Source organism: Trachymyrmex septentrionalis, unplaced genomic scaffold (assembly GCF_001594115.1).
Source record: "Trachymyrmex septentrionalis isolate Tsep2-gDNA-1 unplaced genomic scaffold, Tsep1.0 scaffold7, whole genome shotgun sequence".
Taxonomy (NCBI): Eukaryota; Metazoa; Arthropoda; class Insecta; order Hymenoptera; family Formicidae; genus Trachymyrmex; species Trachymyrmex septentrionalis.
Genome location: NW_017305884.1, coordinates 3,246,258 through 3,265,743, shown reverse-complemented (window position 1 = coordinate 3,265,743; position 19,486 = coordinate 3,246,258). Strand labels below are relative to the sequence as shown.

Sequence of the window (19,486 nt, the reverse complement as noted above, 5' to 3'; positions counted from 1 at the left end):
CCCCTCCCTCCTCCCTCCCTCCCCCCAAGATTACCGCAAGAACCGAGCGTCGAACCATTTGCGCTTGGCGGTTTCAGGCATACTCAGCGATGTCGCCGAATGGTGAATCTGCAGCGCCGATCCTGGGCTCGGCGGTGACCAGTGCGGCTTCCCTGCCGCCAATGTCGACATTCCGGGGTAGCGCCGCGGTCGCGGCGAACAGCGGCACAGGGGCGCCGTCGCCGGCATCGTTGCAATATAGCCATAGTCCTGGTGCACCGACGACCGCGCCTTCCGCGTCCAACACTGCGCCCACGACGAACCAGCAATCCACCACGGACGACACCCTCGGCAAGACCCTCGCATCCGTCGTGAGCACTCGAGTATGTGTGTCCGTTAAAATCATATTTTTCTCGACGCTAATGAAGCGAAGGATAATTAAAATAATGGATATTATCCGTTAATTGAGACAACGCCTCTCTTCGACGACGATCTAACTAATCTACGTGAACGTCTAGAGATGATTCTTGCTGCGAATTAACGTAACATTAGTCGCAACATTCGGATACGTCTTACTTTACGACGCGACGTCGTAAACATTTCGCGAATGATTCGAATACCCTCGTAATATTATGGTGCGATTGCAACGTTATCACATTTTTCACAGATTTATCCCACGGACCAATCAGTATCCAGTTATAGCAGTAATCCATCTACACCCGTCAGTTCGCCACCACCTTTAACCGGTTCGGCACCAGGTTGGGCACCTGGAGCCGCGCCAGTATCTCCGCATTTTACGGCGGATCCCAATCGTGGTATTCACATGGTACGTATCTCGTATTACTACGATTACTAATTACGATTGTACCCGGCACAAGCTGCAAGACCTTTTCAACGTTGTCCATTTTCAAATTCTTTTAGGAATTGATTATTTTGTAATACATGGATATCTCTCTTTAATAAATCAAACATCGTTGAAAGGTTTCTTAAACGCGTGTATAATTTTGCCCGCTTCAGAAACATGCACGGGACAATTTTTCACTTTTACAAACGCTGGAACCCAAGAGTTATATTTTTCCAATGATATTTCGCTGTACCTACACTACATATCGACGATGTATTATTAATTATCACTCGCGCAATTTTTATATTTTTTTGGGAAGGGGGAGGATTGTTACGAGCAACGGAGGAGCGGTGTACAAGCGGATATATATATATATATATATATATATATATATATATATATATAAAAGGAATTTGCTGTTGTTTGTGTCAAAGGTTAATCTTTTTATTACGAGAGATTACAGTCGCTGTTTCGCACATAATCACGCAGCACTGAAGTTGCACAAAGTGCATGATCGCGATTGCACCGAGAAATCACCGTTTGTGTGCTTCCTTTATAAGCGACTATTTATTTATATCCTCCCCTCGCCCCTATTTGCGTACATATTATTAAGTTTATCGTCCCTCCCGTTCATTTGGCGACACACTTTTATTCATTCCGCCCTGTTTGTTGTGAACGTTGTGTTGACTTGGTTGTTTCTCTTTTTTTTTTTGGTTTTGTTGTTGCGTTGGTGTTGTGTGTGAAGCCGGCGCCTGAACAGCAGAGGCTAGACGATGCCATCGGCTTCCTTCGCGACCACGCCGAGGTGAGGACCGCCGAATTTCAGTTTTTTTACCAACCTTCTCATTCTCTCCTTTCTTTTCCACATTCTTTACGCATGTTTACACCACGACAATTGCCACGAAATGTCCATTGCACTTTTTGCTAATTACGCTTTCAATTAATTTGGATTATATATTGTGATAAGATTTTCACATTGTGCACAATATATAATCGTAGCTTGTACTTTTCCATTAACAAAACTTTCGATAATCAGTCAGCATTAAACCCTTCAATCAATCTAATCGGTCAGACTCTTTTTTTTTTTATTTTTTTATTTTTTTACATAATACTTTTATAATTCTACTTTTCTTCCAAGATGCTTTTTCGGTTAGTCAAACTATCTCTCGTGGAATTAGAAACGAAATAGAAGAATTCAACATTGATTTTCTCTCTTCGAAACTTTTCTGGAACAAACCATAAGAATCTAAGGAGAAACGTCAGCGATACGTCTTCCTATAGAATTCCTCGAATAATAATAAAGCAATAGACAATTTCGAGCTATCGGCGCGTAATCGAGTCGCATTTTCGGTATTCTGTTGGTACAGGGAGCACGAATGGAGGAGCGGTTAGACGATGCCATAAACGTATTGAGGAATCACGCCGAAAGTCAAGTGGCCCTTCATCTTGGCCCAGTTGGTCCACACGGCGGGATATACTCGCACACCTCACCACCGCAGCTAGAACATTTGGTAAGAACATTTCGTCAATCAGCAGTAAATAAAACATATCAGGGCAATCTCTCATGATGGATTTCCTCCTTTTATTTATATATTTCGCGATATAACATTATGACTCTTTCAGGCGAGTCCACATCCTGCGGTAACGGTGACGCAACCTCAGGGTTCCTATCCCGGTCTTACGCCTACGCCCGACACAGATGGTTCCATCAAGATCGAAAGGTTACCTGTGACGAATGCCAGTAAGTTGAACCTGAAGTGACGTACAGGATGAATCGTAATATAATTTGCAACGTAGGAGAAATCAGATTACAATTGCGGCGGCAATCCCTGTAATAAAGTAGCCTCTTTCCTCGGTTTATTCTTGCGTTAAAAACATCCAACGATTTTTTTCATAAGAAGAATAAGAATGGTGATTACGCGTTTACCTTTATCATGCCGTTCTATTCTTGCATCGGTCGCATCATCGAGCAGTCACTTTTCCCATGAATTCCCGCGAAGGAGAGGGAAAAGGGAAGGAGCTCCCAGGTGTTCCACACAACGGGCTCGCGGCCGAATAAGGAAATATTAGATAAATCACGCGAAGTCTTTGCTGTCCGGTGGTCGTGCCTGCATTATTCCCGTGAGTACACTCGGTTATCTCACTCTTCATTTCTCTTTCCGTCTCGTTGCGCCCGTCCCTTTCGGCCTCCCGCGCTCTTAGAGTCATTATGCCGATGGAGAACATTTAGTATCCTTTTACTACGGATTAGGAGATCCTACCTATGCTAGTTTGTCGAAGGAATGCAGAACACTCTTGTGAGTTTAGAAACTATTTACGCGCTTTGTACTGGCAGAAATATGTAGATGGAAATTCACGGAACCTCTGCGATAACTTCCGTGAAAAACAGTGTATCGAGACTTAAAGATCAAATCTTTTAAGGAAATAAGTACATTCCATTACGCAGAGATAGCTGCGCCATAAACATTTTGTTTGTAGTTGCAAATGCGTCACCGAGCGCGAGCACAAAAGTGATCGCGTTCACTTTCACACACAACCGTGCGTCTGATTTATCCGCCGCGATTGTCCCGCGAAAACTTTTAAAGAGATACATTCGCGGCATATACGTGAGTATAATACTGTTCGTAATACTCTCGCGAATCATTAGGCGAAAGAGAGAGAAAACATTTATTGGTCTACTGAATCAGAGCTGAGCGAAATCCCATAAAGCGCGCTTCCTGCATCTAATTGGACGCTTTTCACGGTTTCGTGACTAAGCCTTCTTACCTAAAGCTTCAGGATAATCGAAGATCGTGATCGCCATCTTCGGCGAAGGTCAGTCGCCGTTTTATTCTTTCTCCATTTCCGGGTAAGTCCGTGCCATTTTTCCGCTATTGCATCAGATAATCTGGCGACAATGCTCAAGTGAGGCTGCTGTCATAGTCTGCTTTTGAAACTCCTTGAAGAGATATCTCTTGTGCCAATTACCTTTAGAATCACGAAGAAAAGGAAAACATACACTGATACATAAATTTTACCTGATTTCTTCTGTCTTGCAAATTGTACAATGTAACAATGCAATTGTCGCGGAAACTTTACGCAACAGTATTAATAATGAGCAGAATACATCCCCTTAGAAAAAAGGAAAGATCCGCCCGATAGTAGCGGCGGCGAAACGAAACCATCAAGCAGTGAACTCGCAGCGGCCGGTGTAATCGGGGCTGCTACAGTTAACTCGACGTCGCAAGGAAAAGGAACGAAGAGATCACGTAGATAGTAAGTATCCGAAGATTTTTCGAAATAAATTTCTAAATAAATTCCTCGGAGGATTAGACATGTCGAGCGACAAAAAAAAAGATATAAAAGCGATGATAAGAATAAGGGAAGCTGCAATCGATATATACGCGTATTAACGTCCGTGATTTCGCTCAAAGACTCATGGATATTGAAATAAATAAATAAATGAATAAAACATCCTCTATATTAATTTGAGAGTTTACTTGAAAGTTAAGCGAATTAAAATGATTAATTGGAGAAGCGCGCGCTCCGATCTTTGAAAATTTATTTTTAAACTAACTTGCTGTGTCTTTGAACAACCGTTGTTCGAGCGCCGATGAAGACTGCGACGATCCTGGCACCAAAGCGGTGCGCGAGAAGGAACGTCGCCAGGCCAACAACGTGCGTGAAAGGTTAGTGAACACACGCAGTACGCACTTCGTTGCATCTTGATACAAACAATTTCCTTCCGTCCTGTTCTCCGCTCCCACAATCCCGATAATATATACACGTCGCTTACGATGCGGATGATGCGCGTACGTATATTCCCATCTCGCCAAGTGTAACGTACGTAAAAGAATCTCTGTACATTTTCCTGGGGAAAACTTCCTGGCCACCTAGTCGTATGCATGCCTAAAACGAGGTGCTATTTGTGATGAGCAATAAATTGTGAACGATTAATTTATGAACGATCGGGGGAAAAACGCGCGGCATGTTTACGACTTTGTTATAACATGAGTACAAGTCCCGTAATCCTTTACATCCGTTGCACTGTATAAGGCCCGTATTCAGGCGTGATAATTAAAATGTTTCTGGTTAAGAGGACAGAAATGAGATGAGACAAGAATGGAATGTTAACAGCTCTCTCGTGCGTACCTGCAAATCAGTCTCATTTTAATTCAGCTGCGATTCGGTCCCTAGGCATGCCACTTTGTTTAGAACATTCCGCACTTATTCTGCATCACTGAACGTTGCATCAAATTGCTCAATTGTATAAACTTTTCTCTTTTTTTATCCCTACTAGCGCATTTTTTATTACTACCTTTGTACAAATGAAAGAACATGTCGTATTATTTGTAAACTGATAAATCTCACTGTGTTGGACATACATGTGTCACATAAATTTTTATTGGGATTGTCATATTATTCTTCAAATAAAAAGTCGATCGATATCGATCTTTCAGTTATATATAATCAAGTATTTCGATGTTAATTATCTTTTTTTTTTTTTAAATCCGCACTGTTTTATTTTCTCATTTTATTTTATGATTATTTTTAAATCCTTCCAAATTATATCGTTCTGAAAAAGAAATGATAAACAATTATATAGATGTCATCTGCATTTCTCTAATTTTCTAGGTCAGCATCAAAATAGAAGATCTACATTTTTCGATTCGAAAGATCACTGTCCCTTGACGTGATTATTCGCCATCGATTGTTTGTTCTGTGCAAAGAATACGGGCCTTTAAATTCGTAACCTACTTATTATCCACGATTTCAAAATTACGAAACCATCTGTGTGTGTTCATTATTACATCGCTTGTCTATTGCAATAAGAAATGTATGTATTTATACGAAATTCGCTCGAACAACAATTAGGTGATTAGACTCCAGCAAGTCAAAAGCCATTTTCTTGCAACTTGCGACTATATCGCGCGCGTGTCGCTTATGTTAGTAATTCGATTGCCGTTAGGTAATTTAAGCGATATAGGCTAGAGTAAGTTGTGTTGACGTAAGCCAGGTGATTAATCGCGTATTGTTATTGCGCAACTGTTGTTCGAGCGCTGAGGACGAGGATGATGATCCCGACATGAAGGCACAAAGGGAGAAAGAAAGGCGGCAAGCAAATAATGCTAGGGAAAGGTAAGATCAATGATATACGCAGCGGACATAAAAAATATCAAATTTAACCTGCAGTGATATGACAATTCTGGTCAGTAATAACGGCGGCCCGTATTCTATGTATATGTGACATAATAATGTAAGAGAATATTAAAAGTATTTCTCGACTATGATGAAAATAAATGACATAGTTCCCCATATACAATATTTTACAAAATCGGCATGTTCTCGTACATATTTATGCATGAAAAATTTACTTCTATCACATGCTTATACAGTTGCATTTGTATTAACAAAGAATTGCAAGATATGCACTACCACTCAAAAGTTTCAACATGTTTCAGCTAACAATTCATAATTTTCATTTATAAAAAATATCAGATTAATTTGATACACTCTCTTATTTTCGGATTAAATACAGTCATGAATTGCCGACAAATATTTATAAATTATATAAACTATATATAAATTATAAATAAATTCCTCAAATAGGCAAATATCATGTTTACCTATATCAGCATAAAAAAATATATCAATTTCATGTGCGATTTAGATATATATAGATATTTAGATATTATGATGACTATAACAATAAGAGAATAGAAATAATATATATTCTCGCAGAAATTAAATCGGATTAAACACAAGTCTTTGTCTTAAGACAACTTGAAGAATTCGTCGGCAAAATGCCAAGATTTTGACTTCTGTTATGAAAACTCAAAGAAATTTAAGCTTGAAGAAATAAAAAAATTTGAGAAAAAATAAATTCATTTTTCTAGTTTTAATGAAAATATGTAATATATATTAAATTTAAAGAATTAAAATGCATATAATTATATTTATATTTTATTCTTTTCATGATATGTCGAAGTTTCTAAATGGAGAACTGAAACTTTTGAGCAGTAGTATATATGATATTGTACAATTATATTTCTCATAATTTGCTCTGCTCTATTAATTTTTTCTATTGTAAACATATACAAGAAGACTATTGCTTAATGTGATGAGTGTGTAAGTAGCTGTCAAAAAATGTAACATTACAAAATTATTATATATAGTATGTAATCAAAAACTTATTCCTTTCTATTTAACATTGAAACTTAAAGAAGATATCTCGTATTTTAATAAGATAATTAACATAATTTCATTTTTCATCATAGGATACGTATCAGGGATATTAATGAGGCTCTAAAGGAACTTGGCAGAATGTGTATGACACATCTGAAGACGGACAAACCTCAAACGAAGCTCGGTATTCTCAACATGGCTGTTGAAGTTATAATGACACTCGAACAACAAGTTAGAGGTGCATACACCAACATGCGTTTTAGTTAATTGTATCATATCAATCTGTATAGATATTCATGTATTTAATCTATTCTTTTTTTTTTTCAGAACGGAATCTTAATCCGAAGGCTGCGTGTTTAAAAAGAAGAGAAGAGGAGAAAGCCGAGGATGGTCCGAAGTTACCAGGCCATCTTGCAGCGCACATAGCACATCCGCATTCTCATCCACACGCGCACTCCCAACCGCCCTTTCCCGCATTACCTGTAAGATTCTGTCAAAGTTAAATTCAATACAAGTGGGATTATTTTGAGATACATAAATAAAATATACATGTTTGTTTTAGGGTCCACAACCTTCCCTTCAGCACAATCCACCACAGCCGCAGTAGCAGCGGCTCAGTGGCGGTATCATTCTGTGTTAAGGGGTAGATACATCTTAAAATCAATAAAAAAACAAGTTTATGAACATGACTTATATACCTATATAGGATTTTTCTCTGCTCTTATAAGTTGTGGGAATGTGCAAAAAATTGTGGATATTATGTGATGCGTTACATTAGTAGAAGAAAAACAAGAAGAAGAGATAAGAAACATTCTCAATGGTAGTTTTAAAATATTTTGTTTGTTATTTAATATTTATATATTAATTAATATTTGTATAATTTTTTAATAATTTTTTAATAACTTGAATTTGGCCTGGAAAACATCTATCCATTGATTTAAGGATATGTACAGTGTTAAAAATTATATTTAATGTATTTTTAAGTTACACAAATTAAATTTGATTTTATGACACTAAATTAAATTTTATGTATCTGAAACTGAAATGTATATTTGTATACATGTACATGAAATTTAGTGTACTTTTCATAAAATTTTATGAAGTTTAGTACATTTTTCATTAAATTTTATGTAGATTTGCAAAAAATTTAATACAACTAATTAAATTTGAGTTAAATTTGAGTTACTTATAACTTCATTTTTTCATTGACAACATTAAATATTCTTAGTGTACCTGCTTGAAATTTGCTTCCATTACACGTAACTGAAGCAAATTCCTTTTTTTTTTTTTAATAGTATATGTTTTGATGCTGTGACAAAAACGACACAGGAATACCCATAATTTTTTTCACAGTACTTCAATATGCAATTAATAAGAGAAGAAGTTTCCGTATGCGCTCACCCAAGCGTAGAGCAAGTAGTTTTAAGAGGCATCTACCCCCTCAAGGCGGCTTCAAATTATTTTTATAAATAGTGAAAAGAAAAAAACAAAGGAATATGGTTCCTCTTTCGAGATATATAATGTGTAGTACGATCAAAGTTTTATTAACGATCGAACTTCGCTGCTGACTCATGTTAAATTGCCCACTTCTGTGTATACACTACCGACACGGTTTATGTTATAACGCGCAATAGCTAGGAAGAGAACTCGAGTTGGCGAAAGAACGAAGTCATTGACTAGAGATGAAAATAAAGGCAGCATATTTCCGAATTAGATAATATTTAAATGTACTTTTTGATTGTACACATTAACAGAACCAGTCAAATCGTTGATTAACAACTTTACATTCTTAAAACATCCTATTTCAACCTTTTGAATTTAACTCTTTGCCAATTTGGCACATGAATTATGCCGCCTTTATGTTGATCATTAGACGTTGGCAATATTGTATATAGAAACTATTATTTACGAGCGTTCAGAATGTGAATTGAAGATGCTAGCGGTTCGTTCACGCTCGCGAGAACATCATTTGTAACTGGTTCGCGGTGTGATAAGAAAAGCACATTCCGATGCTTGCAGTTTCTTTTTTGACATACAGTTTGATCAAAGAAATAAAAGAAAATGAAGAAAGATAAAATGTATATGATCCGCAATATGTCATTCATCATTTATGTATAATTCACTTAAGTACATATGTATAAAAAGAAGCTGTAAGGAACGTATAAATAATTATGAACGTTTCTTATAATACCGCATCGTTAAAAATACTCGTTATTTTTAACAGTACCACTATCTCAGAGAAAATAGGAAAACATGGCCGTGAAGATACCCTACTTAACGAAGTTATCAACATATATTTATTTTACTATTCTTCAAGTGTTTTTTACGGCTAGAATTTGATCGTATATGCCATTTAAGTGCCATTTTTATAGAACTCTCTTGGTTTTAATATCGAGATGGATATTATTAATGCATTCAGTTATAGTTTATATTAAGCGTAATTTGTATGCAAATCACATCTCATTTTTATTACATGCCATTTTAATTATTTCGGATTTTGTATAAAATATTTTTATAATAATCGTAGGAAAATAGCGTGAACGATCCGTGCCCAAAACCGAAAGCATATATTGTAAGAAATAACATTATAAGAGATAACATTTGCATTACTTTCAACGAATGATTTGTTAATCATTTTATTACACTGATCGTTCGAACGATTTTTAATTTAAGAATAATGAAGGATTTTTAATTTAAGACATTTTAGGACATTCTTGAATTATACATTAATAATTTTTATGTATCATGTCTTTTATTGTCCGTGTCTCAACACGGATACAAATTGCAACTCCAAAATGGATTGTCCCAAATATTATTGTGGCATTGAGAAAAGCATTAGGCAGTAAAAAACATGCAGTAAAAAGAAAGAATTAAGAGATCTCTCCACAATTATTAATCCAGATTGGAACGCTTTATGTTTTCGCAACAATTTGCTACAAGACATACATATATATTATCAGCAAGAATTGAAAAGCATTTATATGTGCCAAGACGTGAGCATTGGGAAAAATACTACATACGCTTCATGCGAAATATATCCTTGTTATGACAATGTTTACGGATGCACTTCACAAATGCGTTTTGCAGTGCTTTTCTTTCATGGTGCTGCATTGCTGGAGAAAATACGATCTTTCGATGGCATCGACTGGTTTTGGTACATCGTCGAATCACTCTGGACCTTATCAAATCTTCAGGGGGCTCCTCTTCCTGCGTTACCTTTGCCCACCGATCATTCGGGCAAAACTTTCTGTACTTATATATACGCGGTGAAGTGGAATGTAGATTGAGCGAACGAAAGCTTTCATAAGGCGTGATATAAGATCGTTATGAATACGATTTAGCTCGCACAAGTACGAGAAGAGCCAAACCAATCAATTTGTCATAATCATGATTAATTATTATTAATTATTATTATTATTATTATCGATTACTTATCGTTGATAAGATCTTTCGTGAGAAGTAAAGAACGGGACATTTTTGTTTTTGAACAAAAATATAGCTCAAACGTATCTGTACCCAGTTGCCATGTATTTTAATTTATTTAAATTCTTAAATAAATTTTATTGAAAAAAAGAAATCAACGCAAACACATCGAGTGCCCGTGTTTATTTCGCCTCTTTTCTTATTCTACTTTCTTTTTCCTTTCATCTACTAAGTATATCTTCTCTTGAATAACATACATCTATAGCTATATTTTTCTTCAAAGGTAGTATTTCAAAGAAATTACGGAAGATCGTCTAAATGTTACATATTCTTGCTCAGACTCTGGCATGACAAGCTTTTCCTTTACCACTTTTAAAATCTAAACTCATATCGAAATATGTCAAACATATCATATGTATATTTATTGCAGGAATCTGCAATATATTTTCTCTCTTTCGCTCAATTTTTTCAACTTGACTCAGTTTGCATATTTTTGTAACGATATTCTTTTGAATTACATAATTTTCTCATTACACAAAATTATACAATATTTAGTATTATATTTAAATTATAAAGCTATTTTAAGTGAAATGGTATAAATTAGAAGATTTTTGACAAACCGTATATCAAATTTTCTTTTTTCATTTATATACATATATTTAGCTACAAAATGTTCATATTATTTGAACATCTGCTTCAGTTGTATGATGTATGATATTGAAAAATATTTTAAAGACACAGGTGAACATGTACGCATGATATAAATGTAAAATAAAGATCTCTCTATGATTGCGAGTCAGAATGCGATCATACAGTACTAAGTACTGTTAATACTCTGTAATATTTGATACAATACTAACATTATAAATATTTTAAAATATTTTATTTTCCAAACCAGTTAATGATACGAGAAGAATTGAAAAGATCATCCCAACGCTGATTTTTATAAACTGTAAACTTACGTATTTTCACTAGATCGTAGACCTATCATAAAATCACTTTCGTTCTCGATCAGGATCTGTAGGCAAGCTGATCGGCAAGAACTCGCACAACCTCGCTCCACATTTAATTAATAATCATTAATCATGCTCCGTCGTTTCGGCGACGCTTTATAAAATTATATTTAACATAAAAAGGGAGAAGAGGGCGTAAAAGAGGAAGAGAGAGCGTAACGATAAATGTACATTGCGATAAATTGCAGAAAGAGCCGCTCACAGATACTAATAAAATACACGATCACACATCTGTATTCGCGAAGGTAATCATGTAAAATAATAACGACAATAAATAGCTCGTAAGCCAGTCTAAGCTAGACACGTGTCGATAGTCGTAGATAGTCAAAATGAAGCTGAAGAGCGAAGAGGTCTACACAGGGGGTCGAAGTCGAAATTGTCGGCCATATTGGCCCCTTCACACAGACCTTTGTACATGAAACGAAATAATTATGCTCTTATAATAATGATGTTATATTTTCAAGTACGTGCATATCAAGAATACCGGGCACCGCACTTTGGTATGAGTTGGTTGTAAACTGATTTCAACTTATTGATTACTGTTAAGCGTAAATATCAATGAGAACGTAAGGAACTATTTGTTGCGGTCTAATTGTGTGTAAGGGTTCAGTTTTATTGGTACAACTGCGAATCGATAATTATCATATCATATAAGGGTGTAACTATATTAGATATATAATATTGTATAATATGTAATAAAAAAAGATTAATGCGTAAGTGGGTTGTAGCCAGTTTGTGTGAATGGGCCTAGAGGATGTTGAAACCGATCTCTTCGACCCTATATGCGATTAAGAAGAATGATGCGATTATTAATATTAATGAAGTACGAGATGAATATAAATATCTAAACTAAATAAAAAAGAGAGAGAAAGAAATAAACGGAAGAGTGCAAGAGAGGGAGAGAAAGAATATGAGAGAGTGAACAAGTGTATCGATTGAGAAAGAAAAAAATATGTAATTATATCATTAGTATTAATCACTAATATAATAAATGTGCCATTTTTTCCATAATCACAGTGTCGCTTGACGTGGATCCTGTAGAGATCCGTCAAACGTTTCTTTCTTTTTCTCTAATATAATTTATAATATACGCGCGCTCTATTTTTGCCATTATTTGCTTTTTTCTTTCTCATTCGTTATTTTATTTGTATATTATACTCTCAGTATTTTAGATAATATTTACATTACGTTTTACGTTTTGCTCCTACGATACGCATACTGATTTAAGTTTCAATTGTATTTCATTATACACAGAATAACGATTAGCTATATGTATGCACAGTATGTAGATACATTTAGACATTAACAAGTACAGCACATCACGAGCCTGTTCTTGCTCATTCTTAATTGATACGCCGTAAAACTTTGCAAATTATTGCAGTACATGCAAGCATTTGTAATCCACATTTTGAAGTTTATATTTCTCGTACCTCATGTTACATACAAGACAAGATCATCGCATTACATTTTTGATAAGCCACCGATTATCTCTTCTCGAAGAGAAATACAGCGGAAATAAACTTATTAATTTAATCTCTGCGAGATCGAATTTAACAATAATATTATTTCTCCCAATCATTGTGCTGAGGAATTCATTACTAACGATAATTTCATTCTAGTGAAAGGCTATTAATTTCGTTATTTCTCAACTTCTATTGCAGATGTGTATAGCTTATATAATGTTATTACGAAATTATGTTTACACGACCGCGATATTAGCGGTCCGTCGCCGTTCTCACCTAATACGTTCTCATGCCTAATACGAAATACGTGGTTAACCTCAATTAAGAAATCCTGCAAATTCCTTCTCTCAGTACTTTTTGACCTATAACCCGTGTCATTTTTACATTACCTAACTGGCGAAATATTTTATTGCTATTAGAATTGTGAATAAATTTCTATTAATAGTTTCTTTTGTCGACATTATTTCATCGTTTAAAAAAAAGTCATATATTTTTAACAAATATTGTGATAAATATTTTATTTAAATATGAGATTTCTTCGTCGATGAAAATAGAAAATTTTATTATTACATGATTTCTATTAATAATTTATTTAACAGTATATCTTTTGTCGATTTCATTAACCTTTTCGAAACTATGCTTAATTTATATGTGCATATTCTTATGTGAAACTCTGCAGTAACAACTTACAATATACAATATCGTATATATAAATCTATTTGCTTACTATTCAGGTATCAGTATCAAATATTCCAATCAGTTAATTGAAAGGTTATTTACGAGTGCAGTTCACAAAAACCCAGCTCTCTCGTATAATAATATCATATACAGATATGCGCAGAAGTCGAAGGATATTTATAAACTGTCTACAACAGATATAAACTGTCTAGAACAAAGTCTAAATCATTTTCATAAGCTATTATTATACACGCAACAATTATAATTCTATCTATTAATAATCTAATTTGCAAAACAGAAAACCTTCATTACAGAAAAATTATTATTAACATAAAGCTTGAAGAAAATGTTTACAAGGCACCGAAGCACAATTATATTTTCTTATCCCTTTTGTATAACTATATGGCGAAATAGCCATAATAATATATTCATCATCATCCTAGCACGTACCATCGAGCACGAGCGTGAAAGTATCATCGCGCACTTGGCGTCCACAATGTCACAGTTCACTTTCTATAACCACTCCATCCTCCATACTCTGTATTTTATCTCGCTGGTTTGCATCAGATCAAGTTGCAAAAATCAACTCAATATAAGCATTACTTTTACTTCCTACCGCACGTAAGTTGTGTAAGCATTTATTTTGTTGCAACTGACGTCTCGACTCTATTTAGAAACTATCACTGTCTTTAAGATTAATCGGTGGAAAGATCTCACTACGGAGAAATAAACATATTATATTTAGAAATTATCACTTTAAATTACTTGGCGAAAAGATTTTCTTACAAAAATTCTTATAGATATGTTCTCACAGCCACACTGACAATACACAATTTTTGTCTTCACATTTTTTGCGAATACATCCTTGATCAATGATTAATGTGTTTTTCCATCTCCGATACGAAAATAGCACAGGGAATAAAAAAAAATCTATGCTTCATTTTAAATACAGCTATAATATCCGCTATAATATCCGCTAATCACCGAACAGTATACAGAATTTTCAGATTCATATTTTCGAAAGCTTTCTTTTTAACGTCATATAAGCCACAATCCGAATGACCACGAACCAGGCGAGCAGGACAATGACATCGATCCAGAATATAGATTTGTTCATACTCAGCTCTTCTAGTATCAGCGACGGCATTCGTAAATGACAGTAGTCATTGTTACTTGGACAAGGTATTGCCTCTCGTTGAAAACCATAAATCGCTTGTATCAAGCCATCGAAAGCGAATCTGTAGTAGTTTATATAACTAACGTAATAAAGAATCCGCGGCATGTGATTGAAAAATACCAGAAAGCCGGCTAATGACAGCATTATCGCTACAATAATAGCTCCGAAGAAGGTGCCATTGATGGGATTGAAAATAGTTCCCAAACCTAAGCCTACGCTCTCCGAAGTGACACATGTCAGGATCGTGATGAGTAGAAACATGAAGAACCGAGACCATTCCATAGGTTGTTTGGTTAGCACATAAGAAATGATTGAGTAAACAAAAGTGGATGATATGGTCAACGGTAGAGTGATCACCAACATGGCTATATAGTAAGTTCTCAGCTGATACCAGTTGTTGAAGCGCTCCTTCTTCAAAATATCCAGCTCCAAAGGGAATTTCAAAACGGCCGGCATCAAACTGGTGTAGATGAAGTATAATACAGTTATCATCAAGAAACTAACATTGCTGATGGTTCTTTGGGCATCAATGCCAACATGCTCGAACATCAAGCCGAATAAGACAGCTACGAGAATATTCATGATTATCTTAATGTAGTACACCGACCAATCTCGATATATTATCAGGGCGGAACGATATAACAATATCCTGAATTTTGTCATTTCGGAAGGCGGGCCCATCATCATTTTCGTTTTCTTGTCGTAGAACGTCGCTTCTCTCGCGATGCGCATCTTCAGAGGTGTCTCCTCTCTTTGGCAATATTTCTTCGCCGCTGTGATCAATTGATTGTTATAATTCCCATATTCTTGATTGACTACCTCCAACATGTAATCCGCAGGATTATGATACTGTGGGCACTGAAAATCTTGCTGAGCGAAATAACTCACCGTATTGTCAGGCGTGCCGGCGTACAAGCAGTGGCCGTCAGCCACCAGGTAAATATAATCGAACATTTGATAGACCGCGGCGCTGGGTTGATGTATGGTACAAATCACCGTTCGGCCACTCTTTGCCAGGGTCTGCAACGCGGAGATGCATTGCAAAGATGCTAACGAGTCTAGACCGGTGGTCGGTTCGTCTAAAAACATTATCGGCGGATTGTCAATCAATTCCAGGGCGATGCTCAATCTCTTCTTCTGTCCTCCGCTGAGCCGGTCGACTCTTGTATCCTTCACCTTCAATAACTTCAGCGTGCCCAGAATGTTGTCGATCAGTACCTGCCTACACATTACCGTCGCGCTGCCGATCTTCAGATAGGCCACAATCATCATGCTCTCCTGAACAGTAAACAAACCGTACAGATTGTCCGTCTGTTGGATATAGCACGATTGCTTTTTGTACATTCCCCAATTCTGTCTACCCTCACTACTAATGTATTCGACTGTGCCAGTCATGTGTCCTTGTTGAAATCCCGTCAAAACATTCAGCAATGTAGATTTTCCAGCACCAGACGGTCCCATAATAGCTGTCAGCTCCGCGGCCTTGAAGACTCCATTTAAATTCTTCAAGATTTTCTTCTTAATTTTACCATATCCAATTTGAATCTCAAACGACAGATCCTTGAATTGAATGTCGGCCATCCGAGTCCACGATATATCCATCGCGTTCGTTGTATGTTTTGTTGTCGACATGACTAGATTTGATTGGCCTACTGAGAAATATCTTTCGCAATGCTTATCCGCTACACTTTCTATTTATCTCTTTAACGTTTATCAGTTTATTGGGAACGAAAAATGTGTCTATAACAGTAGGTAGGGTGAATTATGCACATTTAATGCACATTGCGTGAGCGAAGATTCATTCCCCGCCTATAATACTTATTGTTGTAGTTGCATGTGAGAAGAGATATTAGACGCAGCTAACGCAAATCTTGTTTAAAGAAGTCAATTGATAACTTCCTTGGCTAATCAACGAATATATTAGTACGCATACGAAAATACAATTTGTACGTAATATTCTCTAAATTTTTACGTCTTTTATAAGGGTAAAATATTTTGCAGTTTATAACAATTCGGTTTTTACAACAAATGTATTCCTATGGAGTTAATAATCAATGAATATGCACGCGAAAATATAATTTGTGCGTAACTTTTCTTCAAATTTTTATGTTTATTATAAACAGTGTAAGATATTTCGCCGTTTATAACAATTCAAACTGTGTATAATGTATTTTCATATCGTAATGTGATTATATTGTGTTACTCCCTGCGTGCGATCGTATTTTTTGTTATGTATACTTAGATTACATACTATTTACATCATTCATTCTCGGAGAAATTTATTTGGAACAAAGACTTATTCTTCGTACATAATACATAATATTTCTTCAACAATTGTCATCATTACTGCAATCATTTGTCAAATTAAATCTTTTCTTGTTCCAATTTCCTCTTAGGAGATTCACTACGTCTCTCGTTCATCTGCAACATAATGTTATATTATTAGTTTTACATTTCGATTTACATTGCAAAAGATTGGAAGGTTTTCGTAATATTTAGATGATGCAGCAAGAAATAACTGGTTAAGTGTGTCGTTACGCAACTATTAATTTATTAATAAAAATAGATAACTAGCACAAGCAATTGCACGGCTAGCATGACAATTGCGCAAACATTGATTATTATATAAATAGTCATTACTTGTGTGTGTGTTTTTAGATTAAAGGACATTTTTAAATAGAAATTAACATTTATATGAAACTAAATCGTACGAGAAAATCTGCATTTGTCTCCTCCTGATTAGATTTTCCTAAAAATTAAACTTTTTTTCATTAAATAGATCTATTACCGTTATTATAAAAAATTTTATTGATGTATCTGCGCTTTCCAAGTGTATAATCAGTTTCCAGTCAATAATAAAAACAGAAGGAATTAACATACGCATGAAATTAACATACGTATACTCAGATCGAACAAGTAGCAATTGATTATTTTGCTATATTAAACATATTTAATTGAGTTTGAGCAAAACAGATAGTCACCTATGTGTTGCAATTTAAGAAATCATTTTATAGATAAATTTATATATATTTGTTTTTCTATGTTCAATTTATATTTATTGTATTTGTATATATTCATTATAAAGCTTACAAAAGAAACAAGATAATAATTTGAGGAATAGGTCACCACACTCATCGAAGATATTTGTAGGTGATTTATAGTGTTGAAAATTAATCTTTTTTTTATTCGTGTAAACTTCTAGCGTATATTGCCACTAGTCTATTTAGACTAACAATAAATAACTTGCACTGAAAAGGTTCTTAGTAGTTGAATGCCACATGTGTTACAGGCATTACTGTATACTGTTGAATCACACGTAAGTACTAACTAACGGATTGTATTGTCATATAAAAAAATCTTCCAACAATTATTAATGAATTATTTATTAATGTTCTTTTAAAGTGATTAAATATAAAATTTCTGATATTATGAAATATACAAACACATTTTTTTTATGTGAATAAATTGACATAAATCCTTAACGTTACGTCAGCATGATAAATAATGAGAAGAATGACTAAGTAAACCTTAAAGTATTACAATTCTCGTGCTGATAATTTCATTGTAATTTTCCATTGTTCACTTTTTGTGCTACGATATTACATTACTAATTATTTTTTTCTATATTATTGTATTATCTTTTTCATATAATTTTTTTTTTAATCTAAATGACGTAAGTATGAGAATTCTCCATTCTACTTTACTAATCTTAACGCTCTATCGCTCTCAACATTATATGTGATTTTTTTTTTAAATATTTAATTGTCATGCGACAAGGTGATATCAATTATCTTCTTTCTTGCATATTCTTATATGCGACACACATGTATCTTTCTATACTTTTGTATAGCTTTTAAATTATAAGTTTCCACATATTGATGCTAGTTATATTTCTCAAGATAGATCATGCACGCGACAGTAATTCATTCCAGTATATAACTACGCAATGCACTTCTTATGTAATAAATCATAATTTATAATCAGTAAGAAGCTAGTTAATCAAGATATCGTTTGTTTTATATCAGATCTTATGATCTTATATTTATGAAGGATAAAAAAAATGTTCCATTTACAAAAAATGAATGATAAGCGATACATGTACTAACACATTAAAAAGAAAAGAATAAAATAGACAAAGTTAAAGTTAGAAAAGGCTTAATAATCTTAGTATTGCGAAATTTTTTAAAAGAAAAAGGAATATATCTTCATATTTAGAGATATCTTAAGATATCTTTTTAGGCTAGATTCTCTTAACGCATCGTTTTATTAAATTTCGGGCGAATAAAAATGCACTTTTTCAATTGACTCCTACGATATCATGAATATTAATGAAGAAAAAATAGATATTTTAAAATAATTAAAATAAATAAAACATATATTTTAAAATAATTAAAATAAATAAAACAGAGATGTGCCAAATTTAGTCGTGGTTGTATATCCTGATACCTAAAAATATTTTTATGTTAATTTTGATTTATATTCCACTTTTTCAAGTTGTGTGCGTCAAACAGCGGATTTAAGAAATGTTAAAAAATTTTTCATATTCCAGGTTTTTTTGTTTTTTTTCACTATCTACATTTATTCTTTTAGTAAAATGCAACAGAATATATTTACCTTGTTTTCTTATATTTATTTTAATTTTCTTTTAAAATCAAATTTTTTTGGAAGGTTATACGAATTGACAAAAATATTCGAAATCGGTTCAATACATGGCAAAGTATATACACGGAGAGAATTTTTTCTT

The 19,486-nt window shown here is 34.5% G+C and overlaps 1 protein-coding gene and 1 pseudogene across 12 annotated transcripts in view; one reads left to right on the top strand and one right to left on the bottom strand.

Annotated features, from left to right (window-relative positions):
• LOC108753531 (transcription factor 12) overlaps positions 1 to 7,800 on the top strand; it is a 131,948-nt gene extending 124,148 nt beyond the window's left edge. For 2 of the 12 annotated variants that reach the window (XM_018495185.1, XM_018495175.1), the window contains 10 exons: positions 78 to 362; positions 647 to 805; positions 1,569 to 1,628; positions 2,182 to 2,334; positions 2,447 to 2,564; positions 3,925 to 4,078; positions 4,402 to 4,491; positions 7,081 to 7,226; positions 7,316 to 7,470; positions 7,551 to 7,800. In XM_018495185.1, coding sequence (XP_018350687.1) covers positions 78 to 362; positions 647 to 805; positions 1,569 to 1,628; positions 2,182 to 2,334; positions 2,447 to 2,564; positions 3,925 to 4,078; positions 4,402 to 4,491; positions 7,081 to 7,226; positions 7,316 to 7,470; positions 7,551 to 7,595 — 1,365 coding nt within the window. In that variant the 3' untranslated portion in view covers positions 7,596 to 7,800. Of the gene's footprint in view, positions 1 to 77; positions 363 to 646; positions 806 to 1,568; positions 1,629 to 2,181; positions 2,335 to 2,446; positions 2,565 to 3,924; positions 4,079 to 4,401; positions 4,492 to 5,851; positions 5,942 to 7,080; positions 7,227 to 7,315; positions 7,471 to 7,550 lie in introns of all 12 variants that reach the window. The other 10 variants (XM_018495179.1, XM_018495187.1, XM_018495181.1 and 7 more) reach the window with 10 other exon arrangements.
• A 6,136-nt stretch (positions 7,801 to 13,936) lies between these two features.
• The window catches only part of LOC108753429, a 7,262-nt pseudogene continuing 1,712 nt past the window's right edge, over positions 13,937 to 19,486 (bottom strand).